Genomic DNA, 14,839 nt, shown 5'->3' with positions numbered 1-14,839 from the left:
TTGTTCACATTCTTGGCAAAGTTCCTTCCTTTCTCTTCTTACACAGATAGGATAACAGTCTGTTTCTACACATATGTTTGTAACCACCGAAACAAAATATCCCTTCACAGATTTTTTTTTTCTTTTTTTTTTTTTTTTTTTTTCTTCTTCTATTTTTTAAAACAGGGGAGAGCGCGAACGCAGTCCCCCACTACCACAAATTATGCAGTCGAGTTTCCCACATTTGGGGAAATCGCAGGGGTCAGCACATCCGGAGTGCAATGGATAAGCCTCGCCCTGGGAAAACCACCTTCGTGATCATGGTATCTCCCCTGTTTTTTTTTTTTGCAGCCAGTCGTGCATCTGCTTACCTGATTTTTTTTTTCTGCCTCCAGGGTTATTTCTGGGGCTCAGTGCCTGCACTACGAATCCACTGCTCTTGGAAGCTATTTTCCCCATTTTGTTGCCCTTGTTGTTGTGCCTGTTGTAGTTATTATTGTCGTCATAGCTGTTGTTGTTGTTGCATAGAACAGAGAGAAATGGAGAGAGGAGGGGAAGCCAGAGATGGGGAGCGACCTCCTGCAGGTGGGAAGCTGGGGGCTCGAACCGGGATCCTTACACCGGTCCTTGCACTTTGTGCCACGTGTGCTTAACCCGCTGCACTACCGCCCGACTCCCCTGATATTTTTTTTTTCTACAGACAGTTTTGAGCATAACTCCTGATAGAAAAGCCATATTATGAGTCTTAATGTTAGTGCAGTCATTAAGGCCTCTGGACGTGGCTATATGAAATTTAAAAAAAATTTTTTTTTCCTGCAGATGCAGAGCTAGCTCAGCTAGCTTACCACTGCAGTTACATAACTATGGTTTCTGGTTCTATCGCCTGAACCACACGTATCAGAGTGGGACTGTCTTTCTCTCTCTCTGTCTGTCTCATGTGGATCTCTCTCATATGTAATAAATAAAGCAAATCTTTAAAAAAAATAATGCTTTCAGGAGTCGGGTGGTAGTGCAGTGGCTTAAGCGCAGGTGGTGCAAAGTGTAAGCACCAGCATAAGGATCCTGGTTCGAGCCCCAGATCCCCACCTGCAGGGCAGTCGCTTCACAGGCGGTGAAGCAGGTCTGCAGGTGTCTGTCTTTCTCTCTCCCTCTCTGTCTTCCTCTCCTCTCTCCATTTCTCTCTGTCCTATCCAACAACGACTACAACAATAAAACAACAAGGGCAGCAAAAGGGAATAAATAGGTAAATATAAAAAAAATAATGCTTTATGGGGGTTGGGTGGTAGCGCCGGGTTAAGCACACATAGTGCAGAGCACAAGGACTGACGCAAAGATCTGAGTTTGAGCCCCAGTTCCCCACCTGCAGGGTGGGGGGGGGTCACTTCACAAGCAGTGAAGCAGGTCTGCAGGTGTTTATCTTTCTCTCTGTCTCTCTGTCTCCTCTCAATTTCTCTCCTATCCAACAATAACACCAGCAACAACAACAACAATAATAGCAACAATAGCAATAGCAATGAGGAAAAAATGGCCGTCGGGAGCATGGATTCATGGTACAGGCACCAAGCCCCAGAAATAATCCTGGAAGGAAAAAATATAATGCTTTCTAATATTTTGTAACGCCTATGCTATATGACCTGTAAATTACCCATTCTTGTCTACCAGCTTTTCAGATATATAAATAAAAATTGTATTAGTGATTTAGTAGTGGTTTATAAGATTATAAAATTACAGGGGTACAGGTCTACACTGCACCCACTACCAATGTTCTGTGCCCCTGTGGCCTCATAATGACAACCACCATAGTTCTCCCAAAGTCTTAGAGACTTCTGTTTCTTTCTTTCTTTTTTCCAAGTTCATGTATTGTAATTCTCCATATCTCACACAGGAGTCAAACTGTCCAGTGATTGTGTTTCACTTCCTTACTTCACTAAGCATTATCACCTCTAGTTCTACCCATTTTGTCCTAATGGACACAATCTCATCTTTTTATTTTTTTTCTATTATTTACTTAAAAAAAGGAGACATTAACAAAACCATTGGATAAGAGCGGTACAACTCTACAGAATAACCACCACCAGATCTCCATATCCCATCCCCTCCCCTGATAGCTTTCCTATTCTTTATCCCTTTGGGAGTATGGACCCCAAATCATTGTGGGATGCAGAAGGTAGAAGGTCTGGCTTTTGGAATAGCTTCCCCGCTGAACATGGGTGTTGACAGGTCAATCCATACTCCCAGCCTGCCTCTCTCTTTCTCTAGTGGGGCAGGACACTGGGGAATCAGAGCTCCAGGACACTGGTGGGGTCCTCTGTCCATGGAAGTCTGGTCGGCATCATGCTAGCATCTAGAACCTGGTGGCTGAAAAGAGAGTTAATGTACAAAGCCAAACAAATTGTTGAACAATCATGGACCTAAAGGCTGGAATAGTGCAAATGATGTGTTGGGGGTTCCTCCATTTTTGTACGTAGCTAGTAGGCATATTTTAGTTATATTTCAAAGGGCCTGAAGCTATACTAGTTTTTTTTTTCCTCTGAGCCTGAAATCTGATATGTAGGTGGATCCAGGTTATTGTCTGGGGAGGTGATGTCATGGCTGGAAAAGGGATAGAAAGTTAGATCAGGGAAGAGAGTAGCTCCCTAATATGGGGAAGGGGTATAAATATTGTTGACTGTAAACCCCATTGATTTGGTTTGGTCTGGGGCCCTTATTCAGCTTAGGAGCCTAGTAACCTCTGCATCCCTGTAGATCTGAGCTCACATTCTGTGGTCATGAGTAGAAACAGTCCAAGCTGCCCCAATATCGGAACCCATCTTCCTCAGGTGTAGCAAAGAGTCTGTTGTCCATCCTCCATTTGGAGGATGGAACATTCTCTACCATTGTTGATCCAAGTTGAGGGCAAGGTCCTATGGGGGCCCACAAAGGGGTCTATTTTGTTGTTCCTGATAGAGATGACAAGTGACAATGGAGAGATGAATTTATTTGAGGTCTAAGCCCATCATGTCTGTTTAGGAATCTCAGAACTCTCCGACTAGGGCCCCAGCTGATGGGGTGGCCTGATAGTGACTGAAGAGTCATCATTAAAATATGCCAGTCTCTTGCCCTTATTCAGCTTTTGCAGTCCTTACTTTGCTAAGGTTAACTTTGGGATGAGTGAGAGAACTGTAATAAAAAGTAGGTAAGGAGGTTATCTAAGTCTAATTAGATACTATTTCACTAGGAACTTTATACTGACTCACTGCAGACTATTGTGTACCTTTGCTTTCATGTATATATTTTGCCCTAGTTTATGGATACGTGTGAACATATGCTCTATTTCAAGGGACCTGGTCTATATCTAGGTTTTGGGACTCTGTTAGGAAGTGAACCGCCTGGAATGGAATTAGAGAATACTATGAAAGGAAAGTTCTCACCCGAGTAATGAAGCTGAAGGGTTGTCATTCCACATGTGAAGTCTCTGGACACAGTCTGAAATGAAGCATGCTGAGGTGGTACTCGTTGCGTTGATTAGGTTGTGATCGGCGGATGCAATATTATTTGATATGAATTGAGAGAAGCATGCAGGAAAGCTCTCCTCACCCTAAGGTTCCAGGACTGGGAGAAATATAGGTTCTATAGTGGAAATGTGAGGTTCCTGCTGTCTTAGGGTTCAAGAAGACAAAGATAGATATTGTTATCATCACATTATTTGGTAATTGAGTTAACTTTGAAAAGTCCCTTTGTTAGGATTTGCTGTATAATACCCAACATCACCATAATATGTCCTTTGACATTATTTGTATATAGCTGTGCCACCGGTTGCTTCTATTCTCCCTGGTCTAGGCTTTTGAGAGTCAACATATCAAAGAGTCAGCCTATGTATTAAAAAGACTCAGTCTGTGCTTTAAAAAGTTTGAGACATACAGTCAGTTTTTCCTCTCATATTAATTAGTGATTTATATGACTACACTTTAATAGGAGTGTACATAAACACCATTCCCACCACCAAAAGACTGTGTCCCTTCCCACCCACTCACACCCCCCACTGAAGCCCCGGGAAACCGAGTATCTACCCTCACCCTCACCCCAGGGTTTTTACTTTGATGCCCTACTCCAGATTTAGTCAAATCCTGCTTTTAGTTTCCCTTTTCTGTTCTTCTTTCACAACTTTTTTGTTGATGAGTGGGATCATCCCATACCTATCTTTATTTTTCTGACTTAGCTGACTTAACATAATTCCTTCTAGCTCCATCCAAGATGGGTCAGATAAGGTGGGTTCATTCTTCTTGATAGCTGCATAGTATTCCATTGTGTATATATACCACAGCTTTCTCAGCCACTCATCTGTTGTTAGGCACCTGGGTTGCTCCCAGGTTTTAGCTATTATGAATTGTGCTGCTATGAACACAGGAGTACACATATCTTTTTGGTTGGGTGTTATGGAGTCCTTGGGGTATAGCCCCAAGAGAGGAATTACTGGGTCATATGGAAGGTTCATGTCAAGCCTTGTGAGAGTTCTCCAGACTGCTCTCCACAGAGGCTGGACCAATTTACATTCCCACCAGCAGTGCAATAGGGTTCCTCTGTCCCCACATCCTCTCCAGCATTTGTTGCTGCTCTCCTTTTTGATGTATGCCATTCTCACAGGAGTGAGGTGGTATCTCAGTGTTGTCTTTATTTGCATTTCTTTGACAATCAGCGACCTGGAACAATTTTTCATGTGTTTGTTAGCCTTTTGGATCTCCTCTGTAGTGAATGTTCTGTTCATATCCTTTGCCCATTTTTGGATGGGGTCATTTGCTTTTTTGGTGCTAAGTTTGCTGAGCTCTTTGTATATTTTGGTGATTAGTCTCTTGTCTGATGTTTGGCATGTGAAGATCTTATCCCATTCTGTGAGGGGCTCCAAGGGAAATGATATTTTTTATTCTGTTTTTTTGTCTTTTTTTTAAAAAAAATATTTATTCCCTTTTGTTGCCCTTGTAGTTACTATTGTTGTTGTTATTGATGTCGTTGTTGTTGGATAGAACAGAGAGAAATGGAGAGAGGTGGGGAAGACGGAGATGGGGAGAGAAAGATAGACTCCCTATTTTTTTTTAATTGCCATCAGGGTTATTGATAGTGCTCAGTGCCTGCACAATAAATCCATTGCTCTTAGGGGACATTTGTCTTTTCTTTTTTTAAATTTCTTTATTGGGGGATTAATGTTTTACAGTCGACAGTAAGTACAACAGTTTGTACATGCATAACATTTCTTAGTTTTCCATATAACAATACAACCCCCACTAGGTCCTCTGTCATCCTTTTCCAGGACCTGTAATATACCTTCTGACACTTAGGGTGACTTAGTATTCTTTCTTTTTTTTTTTTAGATTTTATTTATTTATTAATGAGAAAGATAGGAGGAGAGAGAAAGAACCAGACATCACTCTGGCACATGTGCTGCCGGGGGAACAAACTCAGGACCTCATGCTTGAGAGTCCAAAGCTTTATCACTGCGCCACCTCCAGGACCACAGTACACTGTTTCTGTATATTGATATTCTACATGAGTATACATGAGTTGCCTTTGCATCTAGCTTGAAAAACTGTTACATGCGAGGGGGCCAGGCAAGTGGTACACTGGGTTAAGTGCACATAGTACGAAGCACAAGGACCCGCTCAAGGATCAGAGTTTGAGCCCCCGCTGCCCACCTGAAGGGGGACATGTCACATGTTGTGAAGTAGGTCTGCAGGTGCCTATCTTATGCTCTCCCTCTCTATCTCCCCCTCTTCTCTCAATTTCTCTCTTTCCTATCCAATAAAATGGAAAAAAAAATGGCTGCCAGTAGCAGTGGATTCATTGTGCTGACAGAGCCTAGCAATAACCCTGGAGGGAAAGAAAGAAAGGGAGGGAGGGAGGGAGGAAGGAAAGAAAGAAAGAAAAAGAGAGAAAGAAAGAAAGAGAGAGAAATAGAAAGAGAGAAAGTATGATATGTAAAACGCAAATCATTTAAATCATTATTAACCTCTGTGGTTGTGTTGTCTGAGCTCACGAGCTCCACAATAGCCTCTATAATCAACCAGCAGAGGGTGAGACTGTGATGCACAAGGTCAAAGCACCGCACACCATTCAGCAATCAGAGACGGGGCTTCCAGAGTGGAACGGAGGAAACCTTATAAAAGTCCTCCTCTGAGAATTTTTGTTGCCTTGCATAGATGAGACAATAATTTTTTATTATTATTATAGAAAACTGTTTTCTATGAGTCGAAGAGGAAATCCTTGATTAAAGTTGAGACAGAGACAAGACCAGGCAGTGATACACATGGTTGAGGATGTGCCATCATATGCAAGGACCCGAGTTCATGTCCTTGACTCCCACTTGCAAGGTGGAGGGGAGGGGGAAATTTCATGATCGATGGAGCAGTGTTGCAGGTGTCTCTTCTCTCTCTCTCTCTCTCTCTCTCTCTCTGCCTCCAGGGTTATCACTGGGGCTTGGTGTCTGTACTATGAATCTACTGCTACTGGCGGCCATTTTTTCCATTTTATTGGATAGGACAGAGAGAAATTGAGAGAAGAGGGGAGATAGAGAGGGTGAGAGAAAGAGAGACACCTGCAGACCTGCTTCACCGATTGTGAAGTGACTCCCCCCCCCCCGAAGCTGGAGAGTCTGGGGTTCCAACCTGGATCCTTGCATGGGTCTTTGAAATTAGTACTATGTGTGCTTAAGCCATTGTGCTACTGCCTGGCCTTCCTCCTCTCTCTCTCTCTCTTTCTCTCTCTCTCTCTCTCTCTCCACCTGTCTCTATAAGAAGAAGAAAAAAAAAAAAACATGGCTTTCAGGAGTGGTATAGAGAATATCATGTAAGACCGGTAGCAAAAGTAAAATAAAGAGGAGAAGGCAGCAGCAGGGCTATGGGTCCTTATGTTTTTATTTCTCTTTGAGAGATGTGATCATTTAACAAAGTTCCTATTTCTGTTTCAGAGAATCTCTCCTCTGTGTGTGGCCTGAGATTGCTGCATCGTCGGCAAAAGCGGATCATCGGTGGGAAAAACTCCTTGAGGTAAAACGCTCTTCTGAAGAGATTTTTTAAAATATATAATCCAGAAATAGCTGTACATGTCATTTATATATTTTTTGTTTTTATACATTTTTGTTCTATAAAAAAACTGGTTGGGGTCTTGATGAGGATTGCATTAAATCTGTATATGCCTTTGGGTAGTATACTTATTTTGATATTATTTATTTACTTATTCTGGAGAGAGACAGAGAAGTTGAGAGGGAAGGAGGTATAGAAAGGGAGAGAGAGAGAGAGAGAGAGAGAGACCTGCAGCCTTTCTTCATTCATGAAGCTTTCCCCCTGCAGATGAGGACCAGGGACTTGAACCTGGGTCGTTGTGCACTCAACCAGGTGGCACCACCTGGCTTCTTATTTGCCCCATTTTTTCTTTTTCCCCTTTTTTTTTTTTTTTCCTCCAGGGTTATCACTGGGGCTTGGTGCCTGCACTATGAATCCACTGCTCCTGGAGGCTATTTTCCCCATTTTGTTGCCCTTGTTGTTTGTCGTTATTGTTCTTGTTATTGCTGTCATTGTTGTTGGATAGGACAAAGAGAAATGGAGAGAGGAAGGGAAGACAGAGAGGGGGAGAGAAAGGTAAGACACCTGCAGACTTGCTTCACCGCCTGTGAAGCGAACCCCCTGCAGGTGGGGAGCCAGAGGTTCACACACGGATTCTTAGGCGGGTCCTTGTACTTTGTGCTTAAGCCACTGTGCCGCCACCCAGCCCCCTAACCCCCCTTTTTTTTCCCTATGGTCCTTCTTTCTCCTCCTTTCTAAAGCACACTTATACTTAGTACTACTTCCTTTCCCCCCCCCCCTTCTCTTTTAATTTATTTGCTTTTTAATGCAAGAGATACAGAGAGAAAGATAAAGACCAGAGCACTGCTCAGCTCTGGCTCATGGTGGTGCGGGGGACTGAATCTGGGACCTCAGAGCCTCAGGCTTGAAAGTCTTTTGTAGAACCACTATGATATCCCCCCAGTGCAAATTGGAAATTTTCTACTGATTTACAAGGATTTGATTTTACTCACTACATTTCCTATACTAAACATAGCTTAGAATTGATAATTTCCCTATCTTTCAAACTCCATTGGTTTTAGAGAGACCACGTTCTTAGATCTGTCGATCAACGAATGCCCTGCTGAGAAGTTATGTGGTAGAAATAAAATAATCTATTAGGAAACCCTAACAAATGTACAACTACAAAGGTTCCTTTAATTTAGTTCATATATGTTTTGAACGATCAAGTTAGCGTTTATTTGGTCAGGAGAGCTTTGCCATAATACTTGGTTAACGTTTTTTTTTTTCAGATTGAGAGAGAGAGTCAAAAACAAAGACAGAGGGAGAGAGGCAAAGATGCCACCACAGTGACTGTTTCTTCAACGTGGTGGAGGCCAGTTGTGAACCTGGGTTGCGCACGATAATCAGCCACACTTGTCCCAGTGAGCTATTTTGCTAGTCCTTAATATTTCTGCTTGTCGAGTTTACTATTGGAAAACCAGTACTTCTTTTCTTTCTTTCTTTCTTTCTTTCTTTCTTTTTTTTTTTTTTGTCTCCAAGTTATCGCTGGGGCTCGGTGCCTTCACTACAAATCCGCTGCTCTTGGTGGTCATTTGTTCTATTTTTTAAAAATATTTATTTATTCCCTTTTGTTGCCCTTGTTGTTTTATTGTTGTAGTTCTTATTGTTGTTACTGATGTCGTTCTTGGATAGGACAGAGAGAAATGGAAAGAAGAAGGGAAGACAGAGAGGGGGAGAGAAAGATAGACAACCGCAGACCTGCTTCACCGCCTGTAAAACGATTTCCCTACAGGTGGGGAGCCGGGGGCTCGAACCCGGATCCTTCCATGGGTCCTTGCGCTTTGTGCCACGTGTGCTTAACCCGCTATGCCACTGCCCGACTCGCCATTTGTTCTTTTTTTTTTTTTTTTAGTGGATAGGATAGAGAGAAATGGAGAGAGGAGGGGAAACAGAGAGGGAGAGAGAAAGACAGCTGCCTGCAGACCTGCTTCACCGCCTGTGAAGCGACCTCCCTGCAGGTGGGGAGCTCGAACTGGGGTCCTTGCAAGGGCTCTTGTGTTTTGTACTATGTGCGCCACTACCTGGTCTCCTAAAGCCAGTACTTATCCAATACTTCTTCAGATTGCTTGGGTGAGATAGAGTAGGAAAGTACACTTGAAATCCGGAGGTATAAAAGAGTCTCTTTGTGCTGTGGTATATTCCACCAAAGTGAAGGACTTTGAAGAGGGAGAGCACACAGTGAAACGTGGACTGGACCTGGTGTATTGCACCAGAGCAAAGGACTCTGGGGAGGGAGGAGGGAAGGAGAGGGAGGAGAGGAAGAAAATTTGGCGCACCTATTGCATAATGAAATTGTATGCAGATGTCAAGTGATTGCACTGTAAAGCGTTAACCCTCTCAATAAAAATAAATAAATAGGGATTTGGGCAGTAGCGCAGCAGATTAAGCGCAGGTGGCACAAAGCGTGAGGACCGGCATAAGGATTCTGGTTCGAGCCCCCAGCTCCCCACCTGAAGGGGAGTCACTTCACAGGAGGTGAAGCAGGTCTGTAGGTGCCTTTCTCTCCCCCTCTCTGTCTTCCCCTCCTCTCTCCATTTCTCTCTGTCTTATCCAACAATGACTGTTGTTTTCGTCGGGCTGGCTTCACGGGCGGGTAACAGACGACCAGGGACTCATGGTTGAGCTGTAGGCAGTATCTCTTTATTCATGCAGGACACAGCACAATCTATACCAAGCTAAGCTAAACTAACTAACTAAAATGAACAATGTTATCTTTATATATACTTCCCAAGTAGGGTGTGAACAGGGTGTGACATAGAGAGGGTGGAGAGAAAAGTGACTGGTGAATATCAGGGTGTGACAAGGAGAGGGGGCGGAGCAGGCAAGAATTCTACCACTGAACCACCAATGACCTGGAGGGAGGGTGGTGCTTGTTAATAGTGGTTATGTAAATAGAATACAGTGGTTATGTAAATAGAATGCAGTGTTAAGCAGGGGGGATTTAAACCAAATGAAACAGAAAAGGTTTTTAGAAGCATACCAACAAATGACATCAATAATAACTACAACAATAAAACAACAAGGGCAAGGGAATAAATAAATAAATATTTTAAAATAAATAAAAAAAGGAATCTCAACTTGTTTGAAGAATGTCTGAGGGAGGGGATAAGTACAAGTGGCTGTAAGCACATCTTTGGGGTGACCTGCTTAGAGTTGTTGGGGGTTCCCTTTCTCCAAATTAGGAAGGGATCCAACTTCTCTCAAGGTTCTTGTTTCCTAGCCCACGAGGCTTCTACGTCACTGTTTTGATGACGTTTCTCCTTTTGCTCTCCTGCTTCTGTGGACATTGATGTGTGTGACTCTCTTTCTTCTCAGGGGCGGCTGGCCTTGGCAAGCATCACTCCGGCTGAAGTCATCCCATGGAGATGGTAGGCTCCTCTGTGGGGCCACGCTCTTGAGCAGCTGCTGGGTGCTGACGGCAGCTCACTGTTTCAAGAGGTATGTCCACCTTCAGAGGCCACTCCACTGGAGGCTCCTTTGCCTGTTCTCCCAACCCCTTCTAACTCTAGAACATACTAGAAATTCCTGTGAGGGAGGTGACATTAAGAATCAAAGAGAATGGTTTGGGAGATGGCGCAGTGGATTAAGCATTGGATTTTCAAGCAGGACGTCCTGAGTTCGATCCCCAGCAGCACATGTACCAGAGTGATGTCTGGTTCTTTCTTTCTCTCTCTCTCTTCCTATTTTTCTCATTAATAAATAAATACAATCTTTTTTTCTTTTCTAATAATCAAAGTGAGGCTTCAGGAAGCTTCTTAACTATCCTGGTGTGAAAACCAGCTCTAAATTTAAGGAGAACAGAGGATGGGTTTTTGAAGATAAGGTAACTGTGTTAGCTCTCTCCTCCTCCTTCCAAATGTATCTGAGGGTAAAATCACACCATCCAAGGAGCTAGAAGCAGAGACCTCAGATTATCTAGTGATAAATGCGTAAGGAAGAGGAAGTCCAGTTGTAATGTGTTTTTTTTTTTCAGCCTTTGCGTATTTTTGGTGTTTTGTATCTTTTTAGAGTTCTCTATTCTTTCAAGAAAGTCAGACTGCATCCTGATTATTTTTCTTTTTTTTTCTCTTCCTTCCTGTCTATCTTTTTTTTTAATTTGTTATTAATAGTTTGTTTTACAAGATTATAAGATTACAATGTATAGTTCTATAGTACCACGCATCACCCAGTATCACCAGTCTGTATCTCCACCTTCCCACCTCCCAAAGATAATAACGACCATGGTTCTCATAAATCTTAGTTTGCTTGCTTCTGTTTTATTTGGATTTTTTTTTGGGGGGGGCAAGTTCATGTAAATCAGATCTCTAGATGCCATGTATGAGTGAAACCATGTGGTTGTCTTTCATCTCTACTTATTTCATTGAACATAAGCACCTCCTCCACTTCTATCCACTTTTTCCCAAAGGACACAATGTCCTTTTTTTTTTTTCCAGGTAACTTAAACTTTTATTGAAAACAAAACGTGAGAGAGAGAGAGGTAGAGAGAGAGAGAGAGAGAGAGAGGAAAAGGGGACTGAGAACTGATTTACATGTTGCTCACATGGTAGTACTGGAAAAAGAGCTCCTTTTATGCCTTTATTTATTTTTTATTATCGTCGTAGTTATTGTTATTATTGATGTCATCATTGTTAGATAGGACAGAGAGAAATGGAGAGAGGAGGGGAAAACAGAAGAGAGACACCTTCAGACCTGCTTTACCGCCTGTGAAGTGACTCCCCTGCAGGTGGGGAGCTGGGGGCTCGAACTGTGATCCTTACACCGGTCCTTGTGCTTTGCGCCACGTGCGCTTAACCCGCTGCTCTACCACCAGACTCCCAAAAGAGCTCCTTTTTTATTTTTTATTACAGAGTAGTATTTCATGGAATATATATCCCATAACTTCTTTAGCCAGTCATTTGTTGATGGGCATTTTTTTTTCTTTACCAGAGCACTGCTCAGCTCTGGTTTATGGTGGTGTGGGGGATTGAGCCTGGGAGTTGAGAGCCTCAGGCATGAAAGTCTCTTTGCATAACATTATGCTATACCCCACCCTGTTGATGGGCATTTAGACTGCTTCCACTCTTTGGCTACTGTGAATAGTGCAGCTATGAACATAGGGGTGCATATGTCCCTTCTCATTAGTGCCTGAGTGTCCACTGGATAAATGCCTTAAGAGTGGTATCGCTGGGCTGATAATTTTTCATTTTGTCCCATCCTGAAGTCTTTCTGTTTTAGAGCGGAGTGTGCATGGAGAAAACGACATAGAGAAAACCTTCTATTCCCACTACTCAAGGTGCAGCATTTGAACTAGGCCTTGGCTCTCTTCATGTGTGTGCTAACCACCATTTCCTTGATATGGATTTTGGTATTTAAAAATGTATTATCATTGGCCTGGGAGGTAGCATAGTGGATAAAGCACTGGACTCTCAAGTGTGAGATCTGGAGTTTGATCCCTGGCATCTCATGTGCCAGAGTGATGCTCTGGTTCGCCGTCTCACTAATAAATAATTAAGTCTTAAAAAAGAAATAAAATAAAAATGTGTATCAGCCCTTAACAAAACATTGATAATTATTGAAACATGGTGATGAATATAAGATGTTTCACTGTTCTGATTTTGTATATTTCATAGTACATAATTTTTTTTATAGCCACTCTCTTCCCTGATCCAGCTTTCTGGTACTCTTCCAGCCATGACATCATCTCTCCATACAATAACTTGGATTCACCTGTATATCAGATTTCAGGCTCAGGGAAAAAAAACAACTAGTATAGCCACAAGCCCTTTGAAATATAACTAAAATATGCCTACTAGCTATATACAAAATGGAGGACCCCGCCCCCCAACTCTTCATTTGCACTATTCCAGCCTTTAAGTTCATGATTGGTTAACAATTTGTTTGGCTTTGTATGTTAACTCTCTTTTCAGCCACCAGGTTCCAGATGCTAGCATAATGCCGACCAGACTTCCCTGGACAGACAACCCCACCAATGTGCCATAGTACAGAATTTTAAATACAACGTGTATCAATCATATTGTTGAAAAATTCTTCCAAACAAAACTTTCTATTTTTCTTTTTTTTTCCCTTCTGTTGCCCTTGTTTTATTGTTGTTGTAGTTATCATTATTGTTGTTGTTATTGATGTCATCATTGTAAGGACAGAGAGAGATGGAGAGAGGAGGGGAAGACAGAGGGGGAGAGAAAGACAGACACCTGCAGACCTGCTTCACCGCCTGTGAAGCGACTCCTCTGCAGGTGGGGAGCCAGGGGCTCGAACTGGGATCCCTATGCTGCTGGTCCTTGCGCTTTGCGTCACGTACGCTTCACCTGCTGTGCTACCTACCGCCTGACCCCCCCAGAAAAAAAATTCCTATTTTTCTATGGGATAAATAGCCTTGTGTTTATCTGTAGTCCATCCACAGGGATCATGTTCATGTTCACAACCATATGAACTCTTAATACCTCATAACCATGATGCTACCTATCTTCCCTGCCCTGATCTAGTTTATTTTTTAATATTTATATTTTTACCTGTTTACTGTTTACCTTTTTTATATGGCATGTGCTACAAGGAACGGTTCTAATTTTATGCTTTTCATGTGTTCCCAGGTTTTTAAATTGAACATGACATTTTTTTTTTTTACCCATTGATTAATGATACCTGTCATCTGCTGAGGTTTCATATCTCTTCTGTTTCTAGGATCACTATTCACCTTTTCTCATTTAGCCTGATGAATATTTATAGTCCTGTACCCCATACTCAAGGGGATGTAGAAGTCACAGCTGGATATTTTATAAAGCCATTGTTGTTTCCGGGAGAGTAATTGAACTTGAAAATTTAAAATTCCCATATGTACCAGTGGGTTGAGTCCATTTGTTACATGTGTGAAGCAGACAGGAGGATCGTAGTCATTTATTAATGTAACAAATGATTACGAAGCTTCGAGTCTTCTCAGGAGGGTTCTGTGTGCTAAAGATGTCAGGGAGAATGAGATGGAGTATTTGCCACCTGAAGAGTTTCTCAGTGTAATTATAGGAGGCCAGAGGTGGGTGGCTGTCCATTTGATATTGATATTATCCTAAATGGCTTTAGGACACCATTTTTAAAATGTGTCCATCATATTAGATACATTTAACTAGTTAAGAGTCTAGACCCCTGGGTTGTTGTTTGTTTTAATACACTGATTCTATGGAGTTGAGACCCCGGAGTTTACATTTGTATCAAGCCTCTCAGATGGTTGTATACATGAAATGTTAAGACCCATATAACCCTTCAGATTATATGAGGAAGGTTCTGTGCATATGTCCTTATATACACTTCTCTGGAGTGATCTGAATTGTTCCACGTTAGTCAGTACTTAAGACCCACTATGGTAGGAACTGGAGAAAAGTAGGCTATAATGCTGTCATAGTAACAATTATAGAAAAAGACAAAAAAAAAAAGGGGTGGTGGCGGTGGTGGCGGGTGGTAGCACACTGGGTTAAGCACACAAGGCGCAAAGCGCAAGGACTGTTGTAAGGATCCTGGTTCTAGCTCCCGGCTCCCTACCTGCGTGGAAGGGGGGGTGGGGTGTTTGCTTCACAAGCGGTGAAGCAGGTCTGCAGGTGTCTATATATGCATATTTTTTTGCCTCTAGGGTCATTGCTGGGGCTCAGTGCCTGTACCACGAATCCACTGCTCTTGGATGCCATCCCCCCCCCTTTTGTTGCTCTTGTTGTTGTAGCCTTGTTGTGGTTATTATTGTTATTGTTGATGTCGTTTGTCGTTGGATAGGACAGAAAGAAATG

At 42.5% G+C, this 14,839-nt stretch overlaps 1 protein-coding gene and 1 non-coding gene across 2 annotated transcripts in view; one reads left to right on the top strand and one right to left on the bottom strand.

Moving 5' to 3' along the window:
• PRSS12 (serine protease 12) overlaps window positions 1–14,839 on the top strand; it is a 137,506-nt gene that overhangs the window by 103,563 nt on the left and 19,104 nt on the right. The window contains 2 exon segments of the mRNA XM_060177318.1: window positions 6,917–6,995; window positions 10,389–10,511. Coding sequence (XP_060033301.1) covers window positions 6,917–6,995; window positions 10,389–10,511 — 202 coding nt within the window.
• LOC132537086 (U1 spliceosomal RNA) lies at window positions 163–326 on the bottom strand. The gene has a single exon (XR_009548576.1). It is a non-coding gene; the product is annotated as a U1 spliceosomal RNA (small nuclear RNA).

The sequence above is a fragment of the Erinaceus europaeus genome, chromosome 2 (genome assembly GCF_950295315.1).
Source record: "Erinaceus europaeus chromosome 2, mEriEur2.1, whole genome shotgun sequence".
Classification (NCBI taxonomy): Eukaryota; Metazoa; Chordata; class Mammalia; order Eulipotyphla; family Erinaceidae; genus Erinaceus; species Erinaceus europaeus.
This window is presented reverse-complemented; position numbering and strand designations above follow the sequence as displayed.